The sequence below is a fragment of the Microplitis mediator genome, chromosome 8 (genome assembly GCF_029852145.1).
Source record: "Microplitis mediator isolate UGA2020A chromosome 8, iyMicMedi2.1, whole genome shotgun sequence".
Classification (NCBI taxonomy): domain Eukaryota; kingdom Metazoa; phylum Arthropoda; class Insecta; order Hymenoptera; family Braconidae; genus Microplitis; species Microplitis mediator.
This window is the reverse complement of record NC_079976.1, coordinates 22,994,001-23,013,673: the sequence shown is the minus strand read 5'-3', so window position 1 is coordinate 23,013,673 and position 19,673 is coordinate 22,994,001. Positions and strand designations below refer to the sequence as shown.

The 19,673-nt window shown below is 29.4% G+C and overlaps 1 protein-coding gene across 1 annotated transcript; it reads left to right on the top strand.

Annotated features, from left to right (window-relative positions):
- Positions 1-10,921: 10,921 nt before the first annotated feature.
- Positions 10,922-19,394, top strand: LOC130673557 (uncharacterized). The gene is made up of 3 exons (XM_057478598.1): positions 10,922-11,589; positions 13,733-14,548; positions 17,243-19,394. Exons 1-3 carry the CDS (start codon positions 10,978-10,980, stop codon positions 17,708-17,710), a joined length of 1,896 nt encoding a protein of 631 aa, XP_057334581.1. The 5' UTR covers positions 10,922-10,977; the 3' UTR covers positions 17,711-19,394.
- The last annotated feature ends 279 nt before the right edge of the window (positions 19,395-19,673 follow it).

The window sequence follows — 19,673 nt, the reverse complement described above, 5'->3', positions numbered from 1 at the left end:
GCGGGAGATTTAAATGGCCGGTATAAGATGGAGGGCCAGTTTTTCAGACAGGTATACGACTCAGCTATAAGTGACCCTGTCAAAAATAAAACTCTACCCAATCGAAGTCAACCGTTTTTTACCTACTTAAAAAATTTCCGCTCCAATAAAATATCTACCATGATATAATCACTACCAGAAAAAAATACTACCAAGTTGGATTTATGAATGAACTCTACCGTTGGAAATCCCTACCATTAACTTTAAAATGTATATTTTACAGACAATAAATTTATTTTTAATTAATTGGAAATTATTTGGGAAGATTTAGGAATATGACTTTATTATTTACGACTAATTAATTAATGAGTAACTACACGGAAAGAATTTTCGTATGAATATTAGGGTGGGTTGAAAAAAAACTTTTTTTTTGTTTTTCTTAGCATGGGGGTAGAATTTGTACCTTATAAAAAAAAAAAATTTTTTCAAGAAAAAAAAAAATTTTTTACTCAACATTTTGAGGTCGCCCACTCGTTTTTTAAATAAATAATTGATTGAACGGGGTAGTTCCAACGAAAAAAATTTTTTTTTGTCCAAAATCGTGGAAAACATCTAATAATTGTCGAATGTGATTTTTTTTACTTCACTTTCATTTTAATTCAAAAGAAAATGCTTTTCATTTTTGGATTTTTTACTTAAATTACAAAAATAGTAGGAAAAAATTTATTTCAACGACTGACTTTCAATTAGCTTTCAAGGGGACACCCTACAGATTCTAGAACACCATGTAATTTATTTCGTTGGGACTACCCCGTTTGATCAATTATTTATTTTAAAAACGAGTGGGCTACCTCAAAATGTTGAGTAAAAAAATTTTTTTTTTCTTGAAAAATTTTTTTTTTTTATAAGGTACAAATTCTACCCCCATGCTAAGAAAAACAAAAAAAAAGTTTTTTTTCAACCCACCCTAATGAATATTGCCATGTTATTTATTCTAAAAATCACTCTAAATCGAGTAATTACGAAATTTTATTCTTTCAGTGAGTAAAAATCAATCAGATTAATTTTTACTCACAATTACGAGTAAAAATTACACCTAGCGGCTGTCTAAATAAATTCTCTCTAATTCAATTTTTACTCGTAGGTTATGATAAAAAGTTGATGATTCAATTTATAAAATTTATATTGAATTACAATAAAAATTACAATTAATAAGCTGAAATTTCAAAAAAAAATCTAAAAACCATCTAATTGCCTTAGGATATGACTTAAAATAAATATTTTGAAAAAGAATAAAAAAAAATTACTCTTATTGTGTTGAAAAAGAAAAGATACAAATTTTTTTTTTAATTTTAAAATAAATATTAAGTTATAGAGAGATACAGAGATCGTCATTTTTTCCAAGCCTACATTTGTGTGCGTAACATGTAAGTTGTCGCGAGCAAAATAAAAGACATTTAATTGAGGCCGATATTAACCGATGATTAACGAAGACTACTGAAATATTACTCTGCAGTTTAGAGTAAAAATTACTTACATAGATAAGAAAATTTATTCGAGTTATAAGCAGTTTTTCATCAAAAAGTTAATGGGTTTAAAAGAATGGTATATTGGGGAGTAAAAATTAATCGCATAGAGTAAAAATGAATAGATTAAGATAAGATATTCACAATATTCGATTAAACATAAGACTTTTAAAAAATTACTCAGTAGTAGAGTAAAACATAGTCTAGCAACGTTAATATTTAAACAAAAAATATTGAATTTAAAACAAAAAATACCAATTTTTTGCAACGGCCTAGGATTACTCGAAATTACAGAGTAGTTTTTATCAAAAAATTATTTCCGTGTAGCATTTTGGATTTTAAAACTAAAACAATTCATAACTTTTTTCCTAAATGGTTTACTATTAGCTAACGAAAAAACCGTGTTAATTATATTTTTTAACATGCGCACTAAACGCTCAAACAATATTAAATAATTACCCATTAATTAATTAGCCCTGATTAAACAACTGAATTCGATCGATTTAAACAGAATTAAATTTTTAATTCTATTTAATTCAGATAAATTCTGTTAATTCGGTACCTAACTTAAAAATGAATTCTGTCTAATTCGGCAGGAAAACCAGAATTTGTCCAAATTAAAACGAATTTACATAATTCTATTCGGTTTAATTCTGATTAATTAAAAGAAAATTCTCTAATTTCTGGTTCTGAATATCCGAATTAAACTGAATTAAAACGAATTTGAAATTTTTGAATCGGTTTTATTCTGTTTAATTCAAATTCAAATTTTCAATTCAGTTGAATTCTGTTTTGCAGAATATAACAGAATTAAAATTTTTAATTCGGTCGAATTCAGTTGTTTAATCAGGGAGTGCTGAATAATAAAATTATATTCCTAAATCTTCCCAAATGATTTCCAATTAATTAAAAATAAATTTATTGTCTGTAAAATATACATTCCAAAGTTGATAGTAGGGATTTCAAACGGTAGAGTTTATTCATAAATGCAACTAGTGATGGACCATGTTTTTTATCACAATCGCGGATGGGATGTTAATGTTCATGCAATTGTAATAATTTAATAAGTTAAATTAATATCTTATTAATGTTTCTTTATTTTGAATTTCAATATAGTAACTTATGTGATTTAACAATGAACAAAATGCTTCTATAAATTAATTGAAAAAAATGGTGAATATAAATAAATGAACAAATTCGGTAATAACTTCAAAATGGAATTTGCTTTGAATTTTGGTAAGGATGAGAACTGGGCAAGTCCCAACTAAACGGTTTGGGTTCTTGGTGGTAACTGTCTTATTATTTTTGTCTTGTATACGAGAGACCCTTTAACCTCAGGACCCTTGAAATGTATGTAAAAATCTGAATGTTTAGAAAAGGTGGAAAAAGTGACATTGTGATTGGTAATCAGCAATTGTAGGAGTGATAACCCTTGAAGTAGGAGGAGGTATTGCGAGAAAAGATAGACAAGAGAGAAGAGCGAGACATTAGAAATGCTAGAAATTATTTAGAGAAAACTGGAGACACCATATGATATCGACATAGGCTTAGGACGGAAGACATTTAAAGGAAAAAGGCAATAAAGTAATTTAGTTCAGCTGGACGACGTCGCCTGGGAAAATAAGTTTAAATTTTACTTAAGGAATAAATTTTAAGAGGATTTTAGGATTAAGTTGTAAATTATCTAAACTCAATTATATCATGGTAGAGATTTTGAGATGGTAGATATTTTATTGGAGCGGGAATTTTCTAAGTAGGTATGATGCGGCTTACTTCAATTTGGTAGAGTTTTATTTTTGGTAGGGGCACTTATGGCTGAGTCGTATACCTGCCGTTCTCCAAACCAGGTTTATTTTTATCCGGGTTTAAATCAATATTGCTAATATATTTATTAGGATGCTTCGTTTAAAACGACTATTTATTTTTTTTCTGGTCCATTGATGGAATGCTTTGAGCATGTAAAAAAAAATTTCCACTAAAGATGAGTTTCTAATTTTAATTTTAAGTACTCGCTGAATGAATTTAAAATTTTCCCATTTAATTAACACGTAAATTTTAATTTTTTTTTTAATTGTCTGTAGCTTCACATTTCATGATATTTAATCGGCAATAAGTGGAAATTACAAAGGAATCTTTCCTCTTTAAAAGGGCTTGTAGCCATTGGTATATTGATAAATATACCAAAGAGTAACTGAAGAAATCATAAGCCCGCGATGTCATGATCGGCTATTATTTATACTCTTGGTCAGAAATATAATTAAACATATCGCGTGCCAAATGCCAAAAGGGCGTATTACAGCAGTTAGATAGGGTTCCATGCCAAAAGGGCGTATAAAAAAATTTTTTTTTGCCATTCTTTTTAGAATTGCTCGAAACGTAAAGATCTGCAAAAAAAAAATTTTTGACTTACTAACGCCAAAAGGGCGTATCTTAAGATGTACGCCCTTTTGGCTTTAGGAAATTGTCGGTCTAAAGCCAAAAGGGCGTATAAAAAAAAATCAAGATTTTTAAAAATTTCGGAAACCAGTCTTCAAAATTGTCCGGAGAAGGTTTTTATGAAAAAAAATTTGGAAAAAGTCAACATTTTCGATGGTAGTACACTGAGAGAAAAAAAAACTTTTTTCAAGTATATAAATGTTTGTATCCTACCGAGTAAATATTTGTTTAATCTTAGTAAAAATGTACTCCGATCAAGTATATTTTCTTAAAACAAGTATAGAAATTCTTAAATCAAGAAAATATTACTCGGTTGAAGTACATATTTACTATGATTAAGAATGTTATTTGTTTGTATAGTACCGAGTAAATATTTCTTTAAATGAAGTATTTATACTTGGGAAAAGTTTTTTTTTCTTTCAGTGTAACTTTAATTTTTCATCATATTGGACAGTCCAATGTAATTAAAATAATCATCAACTTTAATTTATAATCATCTAGGAAATTCCCAAATAATTAATGATTATAAGCTAGAGATAATAAAGTTCAATATTCGTTCTTATATTCAACGCCATGCGGAGCGTATGGTGGAAAGCTAGTGTTTGAGACATACGCCCTTTTGGCTTTGGAAATTTTTTTTTCATTTTTAGACTTAGAACATGTCTACAAAACGATTGGCACAAAAAAAAAATTGTACGCCCTTTTGGTTCTTCAAAGCCAAAAGGGCGTATCATTTTTATACGCCCTTTTGGCATTTGGCACGCGATATATTCAAAAATTATTTTACATATTTTAAAGATTTAACTCAATTATTTGTGCTTGGGTAAAATATTATGCTGTAGTTTTACAAAATTGTTCTATATTTTGTTCAATTTTATCATTCTTGAATATAATTTCAGTGGTTCAATTAAAAAATACAGTTCATTTTCACTTTCAAAAAACTTTTTAAAAAAATATCTCATATTAAAAATAAAAACTCTCGAAAAAAGTAAAAAATTTTTTAATTTAAGCATAGAAATATACGGAGAGAAAAAAATAGTTCTGATTCCTATGCTAGCATAGCTCGAAGAGCTCGAAAACAGCGGGAAGTTTTAGGGCTGACCCGCAGGGTCAACCGATGGACAAATTTTTTTTATACCAAAAAGGTAACAAATTTTTTCAAAACGATGTTATAAAAAAAAATTGCTCTTACAGTTTCTTTAATTTTTTACATGATGTGCATATCTATAGTTTTTTTTTTTTTTTTTCTTGTAGGAAAAGAAAACTAGTATGGATCAAATTTTATGACCTTAGGTACTTTGGTCGACAAGAGATTAGAGACCCATGTTCCAAGTAAATGCGAGACAATATGTTTTTCTTCATATTGCACTTATATACTTATATGTATATTTTGAACTTAGACATCTTTGTTGTAGAAAAAGAGGAGAAGTTGTTAAACCTCAGTGTTAAATAATATTAAAAGAATAAGTTAGTAGTCTTAGACAAACATCTGCAGAGTGAAGACATATTCTATAGGCACACCGCCTTCAGCTGTACCCTCGTTGTGGAAATTGAGTGTACAGGGAATTTTTAGCGGTCATTTACTTATAGTTCCTTCCGCAAACAAGTGCTCAAAATTTTTTGGAAATTCTTTTATTTTCATCACAAACAGAATTTTTTCTTATTTTCTAAAACATATATTTTGCAAAATGTCTCATTGTATAGTTCGTGGATGTAATTCAGGTCACGGGAAAAGTCGAGAAAAAAAACGTTTATTTTGCGTACCGAAAGATCTCGATTTAAGAAAAAAATGGCAAATTGCAATCCGCCGAAATGACATTGAGTTGAAGAGTGGACAAAGAGTTTGTGAAAAACATTTTTTAGCTGATCAAATTCTTCATCAAAGAACTTTAGTTGATCAAACTGGTGCAATTTTAGGAATAGTAAGTACATAAATTCAAATTCATAATAATACTTTCTTTTATCTCCGGCTACTTTCTGTATAGGGGAGGCAGGAGCGAAATGGGATATCCCCAAAATTTTATAAAAAAATTTTGTTTTTTAAAATATCTTTTAAACATTTCAAAATCTCTTTAAAAAATATAGTTGTCCATTATTTTGAACTTTTTTTTTTAATGTTTTTGAAAAATTTTGTTTTTGTAAAAAGACAATATGAAATCAATTTGATTTTTTTACTACAGATGTATTTTAAAAATCAACTCGAAAATATTCACAATTTTTATAATTTTAAAATTTAATTAATTTTTAATAATTTTTTAATTCTATTACAAACAATATATTCGCTTTTTTAAAAATATCTTCTTTGGAAATAAAACTGACTTAAAGCTTTAACTTTGAAGTTAATAATAAATAGTGATTGTAAAAAGTTAACAACTTAAAGTCGATAGTTAAACTTTTTCAAAAACAAAGTGTCGAAAAATATTAATGACTTGTTTTATAATAAAAACTATTTAAAATTTTTTTTCTTCTTTTACATTCAATAATTATGTGAAATATAATTTTTCTATATGTCAATACCCTATTTTGTCCGCAAAATTAAATTGTTTTTTTTTAACGGCAGCTGAAAATTTTTCTATTCACATTGATCATTAAAAAAAAAAAATTGACGTATTTGAGTCCCCGAAAACTTAGTATTTCCTTGGTACCCCCTCCCCCCAACCCTATAATTAAAAAAAACAAACTTACTCAGCTTCTAAGAACCCATACTTTAAGAGTTATTAATTTATTGTACTTATATTTTTCAGTCACCATACAAAAATCCACAACTGGTACCCAACGTAGTCCCCTCGCAATTCTGGTGGAACGATATTATTATAATCAATTTAAAAAAAAAAATCTCAGTAGTACAGAACCGCATTCTTCTGCACCTATAATCAGCGAAGCAGTTACGGCTCCTGTTTCACAACATCCAGTTCATTTCGCAAAACCACAAAATCCTTCTATCGAAACCGGCAGAATACTGAAAACAATATCGCGTAGACCACATCAAGTTCTTCGTAAAAACAGTGAAATCAGTGAAAACGTCAGTCCATTGACATTCGAGGGCTTACTTTCAGATAAATCAATACCATTGCCATTTTCATGGGAAAAGAAAAATTACAGCATAAATGAAAAATCATTTATTGAATTTATCAATACATTACATGCCAAAGAAAATGATTTTGCTGAAGAACTTTTTACGAAAAAAATTATTGTAGCACAAAATTTAGAACTACGGTTCGAGGTAAATGAATTGTCTGTGAATTTAAGTGAACGATACAGTGATCAGTTCGAAAGCCCATTGAATAGTTTAGAAATGCTAAGAAAAATAGTGTATAATTTTCATTCATTACATGTATGTAACGGTGCTTCTTTAAGTGATGAACTTTTAACTCTTGACTGCAGTTCGTTTACATACATTGATAATTTTAACAGGATTAGGCATAGACAGTGTGAATTAATAAGTAAGAGCGACCAATGCAAAAAATGTAAGACGATAAAAAAAATTCTGAAACGGAAGAAAAAGAGGCAATCTACAAGCAATAATGGCATTAGTAGCAGAAGAATCAAATGTGAATCTTGAAGTTAAAGAGCAATTGCAACATTCAAAAAAAGATTGTGCACAAAAAAGAAAAGCAGTATTATTTTCATTAACAGGAGAACAAAGATCTTAAAGTGTTGATTTGGAAAATGTCATTAATGAATGAAAAAACTGATAAACTGGGGAAATGATAGACTAAAATGTATTATTCCACAGAAGAAATGTCTAATAGAATAGATAGATAGATAGATAGATAATAAATTTTATTCGACCATGAGATCTTGGTCACCTGTGGCCGTTCAAAAAACAATAATTACATTAGTTTTGCATGTATAATTACAATATAATTACAATAAAAACAATAAAAAATAAAAATAAAAATATAAGAATAAGAATAGGTCTGGAACCAACAGTATTTTAATAAAAATGTACTAGTCGCATCCATCGCTCTGGACCACCTAAAAGAGAACTCGTTCAGCCATTCAAATTTAGGCTTTTACAGTTTATCGATTTTCGGCGAAATTACGGTAAGTTGCGGTAATTTACGGTAAATTGCTGTAATTTACCGTAATTCGGATCTGCTAGGGTAACATCTAACACCGCAAAATAAGATCATACTACGGGAAAAATAGCGTAAATATACTGGAATAAAAATACGGCATTCTATATTGATGAATGTAGATCAAATTATTAATTTTTTACATTTATTAGAAAAAATCAAAGTAGATCGAAAAATTAAAAAATTATTAAATTGTATAGATTCTAATCTATACCTTCAATGTGAGAAAATCTAAGTTATCTGAATACTTGTAATGATATCAATGTAGATCTACAATTTGAAAGTTCGGTCAACACTGATGAGAACAGATTTCTTTACGATTTGAATAATATCCAGCACTACACAATACCAAATCTTAAAGACACGGTACCGAAATGTCAAGTAAAGACAGTTGTTTACAGTCAAATATCCGATTATCAACAGACATTCCAGTGAAAAGCTTCACATTACAGTAAAATACAGCAAATTTACCGCAATTATATGGTGAAATACCGCAATTTAACAAAACTTCTACGGTAAAGTACTGCACTGTTACCACAACTTTACGGCGAAAATGCGGCATTTTTACCGTAAACTACCTTACTTTCGCCGCAACATTGCCGCAAATTTACCGCAGCTTCACCGCAAATTTGCCGTAAATTTGCGGCATTTCGCCGTAAATTACGGCAATTTACCGTAATTTGCCGTAGGTTACCGTAATTTACGGTAAATTGCCGTAATTTATGGTAATTCTGCTAAACGCCGTAAATTACGGCAAATTACGGTAAATCACTGTATTTACTGTAATTCGGATCCGCTAGGGATATGAAGAAAAACGTATTGCCTTGCATTTACTTGGAGCATGGGCCTTATATCTCTCGTCGACCTAAGTACCAAAAGTCATAAAATTTAATCAAGCCAGCTGTCTTTTCCTTATGTAAACATATACATATTTTGAACTCAACTTAAATATATATACTACGACTTAAATGCAACACTGTTCGAAATAATATTTCGAACAAAATATTTAGTAAAGAGAAATATTAAATAAAATATATGTCGGAATAAAGATTGATTTTTGTACAGAGAATCCAACAATAAAAAATGGGAATAGATGAAATAAGTTTTATTTAAACTTAACAAATAACTATGAATCATAATTTTTTTTATCTAATGACACTACTTTGTTATTGTTTATAGTCATTAGCTCTTAATCATTACTTTTTAGTTTTACGATGAAGAATTATTTGATAAAACTTGAGTCTCGATCTTCAATCCTGCAAATATTTATATAGTCTATCTATTATCTATGTATGTATATTTATGGCACAGAGATATTATACGGAGATATCATTACTAGAATAGTCGAAAAAAGCGGAATACTTCCGAACAAACGAGAATTTATAATAGTGTTGATAAAATATTTCCATGTTTTTTAGTCCAAAATTCAAAAAAAGTTGAAATTTTTAAATTCATGTTGGAAAATTTTTTATTGCATCTAATTTTATTAATAATTACTAATTAAATAACCTAATTTTTTAATTATAAAACCTTATTTTAATATTAAACTTACTACCTTCAATTGGAAGGAGCGTCATCGAAAATGTTATAATTCCAATGTAGCATGGTAATCATTCGCATGCTAGCATAGGAATGATTACCACCCTAGCGGATCCAAATTACGGTAAATACAGTGATTTACCGTAATTTACGGTGCCTAGCAGAATTACCGTAAATTACGGTAATCTACGGCAAATTGCCGTAATTTACGGTAATTCTCCTAGGCGCCGTAAAATTACGGTAAATTATGGCAATTTACCGTAGATTGGCGTAATTTACTGTAAATTACCGTAATTAACGGTAATTCTGCTAGGCACCTTAAATTACGGTAAATTACGGTAAATCACTGTATTTACAGTAATTCGGATTCGCTAGGGCATGCTAGCATAGCTAGCGTTACCATTCAACATCGGACACATTACTATCCCTAGCAGACCTAAGTTACCGTAAATTTACGGAATTTTTACCGTAAATCTACCTAGAATACCGTAAAATTCGAGTAGATTTACCGTAAATTACGGTAAACCCACCGTAAATTGCGGTAAATCCACCGTAATTTACGGTGAATCGGTACTTTACGGTGGATTACCGTAAATTACGGCGGCTACACCGTAAATTTACCGTCGAATACGATAAATCTACCGTAAAAAAATTCGGGTGGATTACCGAATTACCGTAATTTACGGTGGATTACCGTATTTCCGTATTTTACGGTAAATCCACCGTAAATTACGGAAAATCCACCGTAAATTACGGTAAATCCACCGTAATTCACGGTAAATCGGTATTTTACGGTGAATTACCGTAATTTACGGTGGGTTTACCGTAATTTACCGTAATTTGGGTCCGTTAGGGATGTCAAATAAATAACACGGCTAAAAAACTTGCGTTACCATACTACATGGTAATAATTACTATGTTACATTGGAGAATATACCATTCACTTTTCTCCGTGTAATGCAGTTTATATTTATTTCCATATTATAATAATAAAAACAAAAATTACTGAATATAAATAAATATTTAATTCTCAAATAAGTAAAAATCACACAATTTTAATAGCGTTTCAAGTTTACAATATAAATTTACTAAATCTCATATTTTTTATGAGATTAGTTTATCTCGTATTTTTAAGTCAACTACCCAATATTTTGTTCTGCGTGTACATAAGTGGGAAAAGGTTCACCTTTTTATAATCACTCAATTATTTTCTACGTGACTTATTTTTATAACTACCATTAGTCTATCTTATCGAATCTCATTAATGTACATTACACCTATACATTTTTGTACATTTTTATCTTTACAACTATAAATTTCAACAGGAACTACTCTTTAACTTCATAGAAAAAAAAATAGTAATCAGTCATGCTTTTTATTTAATAGTTAACAGTAACTCAAGAAATTATTTTATAAAAATGACTTTCGTGACACCGAAAAACATACTTATGCTTTGTAGCATTGCAATATCAATTACAATACAAGCAAATAGTATAACAGTTCCACTAGAAAAACTAACACTCGGTGATACAGTAGATAAAATAAATTTAAATAAAACATCCGCTGTAGTTTATGGGAATATAATAAATTTTCATGATGAAACTCCATCATTTGTAAAATCATTAACGGAATCTGTTAATAATCATCCAACGTGGTCAGCAATCGAGTACAGTTGTTCAAAATCTTTGAGTTCACTTTTCAATGACCCAGTTGATGTGACTAATTCACCAATAAATTTGTTTAATGTATTCGACAAACAAAAATTGAATCACGAATCATTTGGTATTGATAAAAAATACTTAAACAATAAGTATACGTGCATGTTATTTGAGCTCTGTCAATTTGAAAAGCAAAAGTATAAAGACTTTGTTCATTTGTTTGATGAAAAATTGTTTTCAAAAAATAAGGATGATTATTATTATTATAATGACAACCGTCGAGGTATAAAACATTTTGATATTCTCAAATTTAGAATACGCAATGAGACACATTATATATCTTCTATTAACAACGGAGACTGTTTATTTCAGGTATGATATTTTTTTTTTTAATTTACATTCATAATATTTGCGAAAAAAAACTATACAACTCCTCACTGATAATTATTTAATGTTATGTTCAAACATATTATTGTGATAGAGGAATAAGTAATATTGGTATAATGATTTCGTAATGTTAAGTACATCAATATATAGATGTACGTACTGATACAATGTATGTATATGATGGTTTATATATATATTTGTGTACCAATATGTATGAACCATCAATATATCATTTAATTTTCTATTTTAACTTCCCGCTATAAAAATTGAAAATTTTCAAAAACATTAATACCATAATGCATGGTAACGATTACCATAATAGTATATGGAAATAATTACCCTAATATGGTGGTAATGGTAACCATAATATTATATATATGGATACACATAATGTTATCGTAATATTATAGTAACCATTACCACAATATATGGTAGAAACGATTACCATAATATTTAGAAATTCCTCATATTATGTTAATGATTATACCATAGTAATGGTTACCATAATATATGGTAACAATTACCATAATATGTGGTAATGATTACCATAATATGGGGATTATATGATAACATAATATTATAGTAATGGTTACCATAATATTAATATACAGTAACGATTACACGGAGAGAAATTTTAAGTAAATATGCCTATGCAGCATAGTAATGATTACCCTGCTCTATAGTTTGTGTCACGTTCCTCTTATGTGACTGCTTATACAAACTATAGACTAATGTAATTATTACTATGCTGCAAAGGCATATTTACTTGAAATCTCTCCGTGTACCATAATATTTAGGAATTTCTCGTCTTATGGAAATTACGACCATAACAGTAATGGTTACTATATACCAGCATAGTAATCGTTAAAATATACTATTATGAGGTAATAGTTACCATGATGCATAGGGTTTATTTCCCTACGTACCTAAAAGCCGTTCCATTGTGAAAATAGAATTTATTACTATGTGATTGTGTGATTACGGGGAGTATACCCATAATTCCAAGTAATTATTACCGTAAGGCCATAAGTTGATAGTTTATAAACAACCCTAGTGCATCCAAATTACGGTAAATTACCGTATTTTACGAAAAATTTTCCGCATTAAACTGTTCCCTAGCGGATCCGAATTACGGTAAATACAGTGATTTACCGTAATTTACCGTAATTTTACGGCGCCTAGCAGAATTGCCGTAAATTACAGCAATTTACCGTAATTTGCCGTAGATTACCGTAATTTACGGTAAATCACTGTATTTACCGTAATTCGGACCCACTAGGGTTATTTGCGTCAAAGTACAGTAGAATACGGTAATTTGATGTAATTCCGGGTAGTTTTACCGCAATTTACGGATTTCGGAAGAACTGCAGCATTCTATGGTGAACTCCGATATTTTACGGTAAAATACTGCACTTTTACCGCAAAATCCTGCAGGACTGCCGCAAATTTACGGTGCATTACCGTAAATTTCCGTAAATTACCGTTATTTGCCGTGAAATACCACAACTTACCGCAAAAATACGATATTTTACCGTCAAATATCGTACTTTCTGTCAAATTCACGAATACCGTAAATTACGATAATTACCATAATTTACGGTAATTTACCGTAATTCGGTTTCGCCAGGGGTACTAGGATCGGTTATCATAATTTTTTCTCTCTCTGGTATTGGCATTCAAGATTATGTTTAAATTTTTTTAATTATACCCGCTCGGCATGAATGTCGGAAAGAAATCTTTTTGTTATCAGAAAGATGACATAATTTTTTAGATAACTTTATGATACCAATAAGATGTCTTTCTGACACTTATGCCGAGCGGGATGTAAAAAGTCCATAGATGCACAATTTATAAATTTTTTAGTTAAAATTACCCAAAAAGTATGATACTGTGAGGACATGTGGTGTAATATTTAAATTCTTACCATTGTAAAATATACTACTCGATGGCATGTAAATAAAGTGCAATTGCGACTAACAACATAGTAAAAATTCAGTTACTTGGTAGATGTCCTTATAGTAACAAACTTTATGGCTAATTTTTACTGAAAAATTATCTGCTTGCAGTAATGTTTTTTTGTTATCATTTTACAAGAAAATTTTATTCATCCAAATTATTTTAATTACAGATTTTTGTATTCAATACTGAACCAGAAGATATTTCGATTGATTACAATGAAAAAATTCCTGAATACAAGAGTAAAATCTTAATGGCGAGCAATAATAATACACTTGAAACAAATGTGATGAGCTATTTAAATAATTACAATATATCCCTCTGCAAATTTACATCGCACCCATTACAAGTTAAGAGTAATATTATAAGTTACTTAAGAAATGAAAATGTTTTGAGTATCGAACTAACTGTGCTTCCTAAATTACCGAGATCTTTGAATTCCAAAGAAGGTGATGGTAAATTATTGGCCACAGACTCAAAGTGGACGCAAATGAAGCCAGGAGACACTTTTAATATAAGAGACATCAAATCAGATTCAATTTTGATAAATGGAAACATTTTGAATTTTTTGGTTTTTGATAAATTTGACTACAGGAACTTTAATGACAACTATCAAATAACTAATAATTCTTACATAAATTCGAATTATAGATCACAATGTCGTGAATCTATAGTAAAATATTATAATTATGACAGTAAAAAAAATGTTGAAAAGTTGACACCATTCGATTGTTATTTACAAGAGGAATTTTATGGAATCGACAGTAAATTTTTAAATGAAAATTATAAGCGCGTTGAAGTAAAAATTTGTCGAATTATTGAAGAAGAGAAAATAAAAATAGATCCTTTCGAAATTGTTTATTTGGATGAAAAGTTCATAGATTTTGAATACAACGTATTCGATAATGAAAATGTCGTCATACAATTTCCAAAAGGAAACGAGACACATTATATTTCGTCAATTCAATTTGGTGATTGTTTGTATCAGGTAATCAGTTTATTTCATTTTTTTATTTGATTCCATAATCGACGAAATGATTTAATTGAGTATAACTGTTGAAAATTTTCATCGAAATTTAAAGAAAACTTTTTGAAATTATTATTAACAGTCAGTAATATTCAATATAAAAATGGTGATAAAACGATTTCCATCGAAAATTGCTGGTCAAGGCACTGATTACAACCCGGGTCAAAAAATTAGATCTGTTTTAAAATAAATGATAAATTCAAATATTTTTCCTTTAATTCAAGTTTATAAATCGTATTTATTTTATATAAGAATTTAATCTGTTTTTGCCCGTACTATTCCTTATCCAGGCTAATATCAGACTTATTTTCGTATGATATTTAGTCTGTTTTAAATCGCGTTTAGACTAAAAACTGACTTTTTTATTATAATTATTGGTCTGTATTCAATTGTTTTTAAGGACAAATACAGGACTTTTTATAAATATAAATAATAATAATAATAATAATAATAATAATAATAATAATAATAATAATAATAATAATAATAATCTAGATTTATTAATTTATTTTAATTTTCTTGGTATTTAAAACATGCTAATGCGCTTCCATAATAAGATGTCATACAGAGAAAATGTTGGCTCGAAACCTACCAATTTTTACAATGCTGTCGACTAAACTTGAAACAGGGAGTAAAGCATCCAAAAAATTATCGTGCTCTTACAAAAAATGATTATACTGTCCCGGGAAAAAATGATCAGACCTGACCATGCCTGTTCATGTATGATCAGGCCTGAAATTAGACCTGATCATGCCTGTTCATGTATGATTAGGCCTGAAATTAGACATGATCATGCCTGATCATACCTGTCCATGCCTGTTCATGTCTGAAGCGTTGAATACACTCAGGCCTGATCATGCCTGTTCATGCCCGTTCATGTCTGAAGCGTTAAATACAGTCAGGTCTGATCATGCCTGTTCATACCTGTCCATGCCTGTTTATGCCTGGTCATGTCTGAAGCGTTAAATACGCTCATGCCTGATCATACCTGTCCATGCCTGGTCATGTCTGTTCATGCCTGTTCATGCCTGGTCATATATGTTCATGTCTGTTCATGGCTGTTCATGTCTGCTCATAGATCTAAAATTTTGTTGACCAAGAATCTATCACGTATAAGATTTTTATTACTTGAAGTTCATACGAAACTTACTTTTCAACTAAATCTCTTAGGTCAGTGGGTAGCGAGTTACACTTTCGAGCGCAAGGTCCACGGTTCAAATCCTGCACACGCCCGAATTTTTTATTTTTTTTATTTTTATAGCAATAATTATATACATGTATAATTGAATATAGTTATACATAATTATATAGGGCCATTTTTTATATATAATTTTTTTACCCGGATAGGCATGAACAGACATGAACATACCTGATCAGACCTGAACATGCCTGATCAGGCATGGTCATTTTTCATGTCTGATCAGGCCTGAAGACTCATGCCTGTTCATGTCTGATCAGGTCTGATCATTTTTTCCCGGGGTATCACATTACTTATTACGCGCGAGAAACTTATCGATGAGCTTCAATATCAATTACTTCCATATATTATAATAATTTTGATGCAGCATAATAATTTTTTATAAGAGTATAGTAATTTTTCGGATACTTTACTTTCTGTTTCAAGTTTGGTCGACAGCATTATAAATATTGGTAGGTTGCGAGCCAACATTTTTCTCCGTAACACAAGAATTTTGATGTTTTATTATGCCAAAATATTTTCAATTTTATCCAGTAAATAAGAGAAAATTCTTGACATTTTAAGAGTTGTTTTATCACTTCTATTCAATGACATAAATATTCAATGAAGACAACTAAAAAATTAAGCTGTCAAATCTTCATTAACTGCCGACATTTTTAAACAAAAGATAGTAAATAAATAGTAAATAAAACATAATCAATTCTGCAACTTAATATTTTTTCATAAATATTGCCCATAAATAAAAATTTTATAAGTCCATGATTTAATCTAGTTTTGTCCTTGTGAATTTTCAGAACTAAAATTTTTTAAAGTTCACTAACTAATCTACTTTAGTCTGCTCGTAACGCGTTTGTTTTTACAGTAGCAGGTCGAAAACAGCTTAAAATTTTCATAAAAGATCAAAATCAGATCAAATAGTCCAATCAGACTAAAATCAGGTCAAATTTTTCAGTCCGGGTAGATCAAAAACAGATTAAAATTTTCATCGAAGTTCAATAACAGACCAAGTAGTCCAAATACAGTCCAGTTAGACTAATATCAGATCAAATTTTCGACCCAAGAAGAGTCTCTAGATAGCTACACGGCAAAAAAAACTGTTATTTTTCCTTCGTTGACATAGAAAGAATTCTATGTTAACGTAGGAAAAATTCTTATGTAAAAAAAATTATAAAAGCATGAGATTTTTTTTTCTTTTTGCATATACACGGAAAAAAAATCGGTATACTGCTATAGCTGTTACCGAAAATTAATCAGTAGCAGCTACCGATTATTTTTTTCCGTGTAGTTGAGGCAGTTATACTTTTTAATAACAAAATTTGATGCGCATAGGAATTATTCCTATATTAACACAGTAGAATTTCCTTGATAATTATCTTCGAAAATCGAAAAAATTTTTAACAATGTATATTTTTTTAAGTGTAAAACCAACATTCAATTTTATTGTTAATTAATTTCAGGCATTAGTGTACAAGCTGAACGGAAAGTTTACAGAAAAACCAATCCACGCTGGCAAAATTTTGTCAGCGAGCAAAGACAGTAAATTAGAAGAATGGGTCAAAACTAATCTTATGGACAATAATTTGAATCAAATCTATTCCAATCAAACAATCAAAGATGAAGTTATAGAAAAACTGGGAAACAGAGTTCTACTAAACCTTAACCTACGATCATTACGTGAAAAACGTTCTCCACCATATTTAGAATTTATTCAATTTCATAATTTCACAAACTTGTCACATGACTTACCGACAAAAATTCTTAAAAATTCATCACAAGATTTGCCTACAATACTTTCCAAAAATTCATCACAAAATTTACCCACAGAAACTCCAGATAAATTAGATCCAAACTTTTCAAGTTCGTTAAAATCTTCGTTATTTAATATTTTGTTACTACTGACTATCATGACATTATTATTAGTTTAATTTTATCCCTGGTGGATTTGAATCACGGTGGAAACACCGTGGATCCACTGTGGTTACGCGGTGGGTTTGTGCCATTTGGTGTCACGCTTAAATAACCGCAGACAAAATAACCGCGACAAAATAAGCGAATGATAAAATAACCGACAACAAAATACACAAAAACCGTGATAAAAGGACGGTTATTTTGTCTTTGGTTGAACTGTTACGCAACCGTGCAATTTTACCACCGTGTTTATACGGTGTATCCACCGTGATTACACAGTGTAACCACCGTGATTAAACGGTATGCAAACTGATATTTGTATATAATTATATAAATTTTTATAGTTCAATTTCATATAAATATATAAAATTACATTATTTTGTATATAATCTTACATATTTATCTATTCAGTCAAAAAACTTAGATATAATTTTTGAATTTTTCATATAATTTTATAAATTTATACAAAATTTTAAATGATCATATAAAATTTTTAATAATTGAATTTTAACAAATTCTATCTAATAGGAGCGGCTGAGGCAGCCGTTCGGCACGCACGTGGCTCGGGCGATCACCGAAGTTAAGTAGCATCGAGCATGGTTACTATTTGGCTGGGTGACCGCTTAGCCACGCGTTGGGCTCGAACGAAGGTCTCTGATCGTTAGGGGCGGGATGAAGAGCCAGTGATCGGTAAGATGGGAATTTTATCGACCACTGGAGCTTCACCTAATAGTCCAGTCGGCAAGTGATTTAAATGGCGGTCCTAGTAGATTAAGCGAGGCGGAGACCGATTTTGACGATTTTTTTTTTGATTCCGCACTAAAAAAGGATTTCCAAAAAAGTTGAACAGGTTTCCCGTGTTGCTTTTGATTATTTAAATATTTAAAAATTAGTACTTAGTTAACTTTTAAATATCTCGGAAACTATAGGGAAATCGGGAAAAAAAATTGAGAATAAAATGTAGAGAAATAATCAAAGAAAAAAATGAAACCAATCCGAAGTCTATACGACTAATAGTTTACGAGATATGATTTTTTTAATGCAAATTAATTTTTCGCCGCGCGCGCGGGAGTAAACAATTACCTGGAACTTTTTGAAAAATGCATAAATTAATAAAAATTTTTTTCTAATTCGTAGTTCTTACAATTCAAGCCGATAAACGAAAAGTTTCAAATCGAAAAAATAATTTTTTCGATTTTTTACATTAAAAAAACCATTTTTTGGTTTTTTGGATTTAAAAAATCAAAATTACCAAAAAAATTTTTTTGATGCAAATACAATTATTCTATTAGTTAAAATATACTCCCTAAATAAAAAAATAATCTAAAAAAAAATTTTTTTCTACAAAAAACAATCGATTGAAAATTTTAAATTTTATGTCGCTGGCCCTATCCATTTAATGAGTAAGACAGAGATAGCAATATATGTCTGTCACTCTAATCGCTGGTCGAGCGCCGCTAGTGGGGGATTCACAATAATAATAAAGATATATACGGTGGTCATGATTCGAAATATCCAAATCGTTTTATTTTTTTTTTATACTCCAAACTTTTGTAATAGAAATTTTTTTTTTATTCAAATTTATTTTTTTTTTCTTTAATTTCTTCTGTGTGTAAACAAATTTTTTTTTTTACAAAACTTTTTTTGCAAAAAAAAAATTATTTATCTGAAAAATTAATTTTACAAAAACTTTTTTTTTATCTCAACTTTTTTTGCGTAAAAAAAATTATTTTTTTTTATCGATTGAAAATTATTCTTTGAAAATATATATTTCAAACAGTATATCTGCTGTAATTATAAAATTTGACATTTAAAAAATTTAAATATTAACTGTACTCCACGATGAAAGATTTAAAAATTTTACAGTAATCTAAGTTCAACCTTTTAGGAATCAATAAATATTTATTTTATTAATACTATTGTGAATAAGGAATGGTTTGGATATAAATTACAATCATTTTTAAAAATATTGAGATTTAT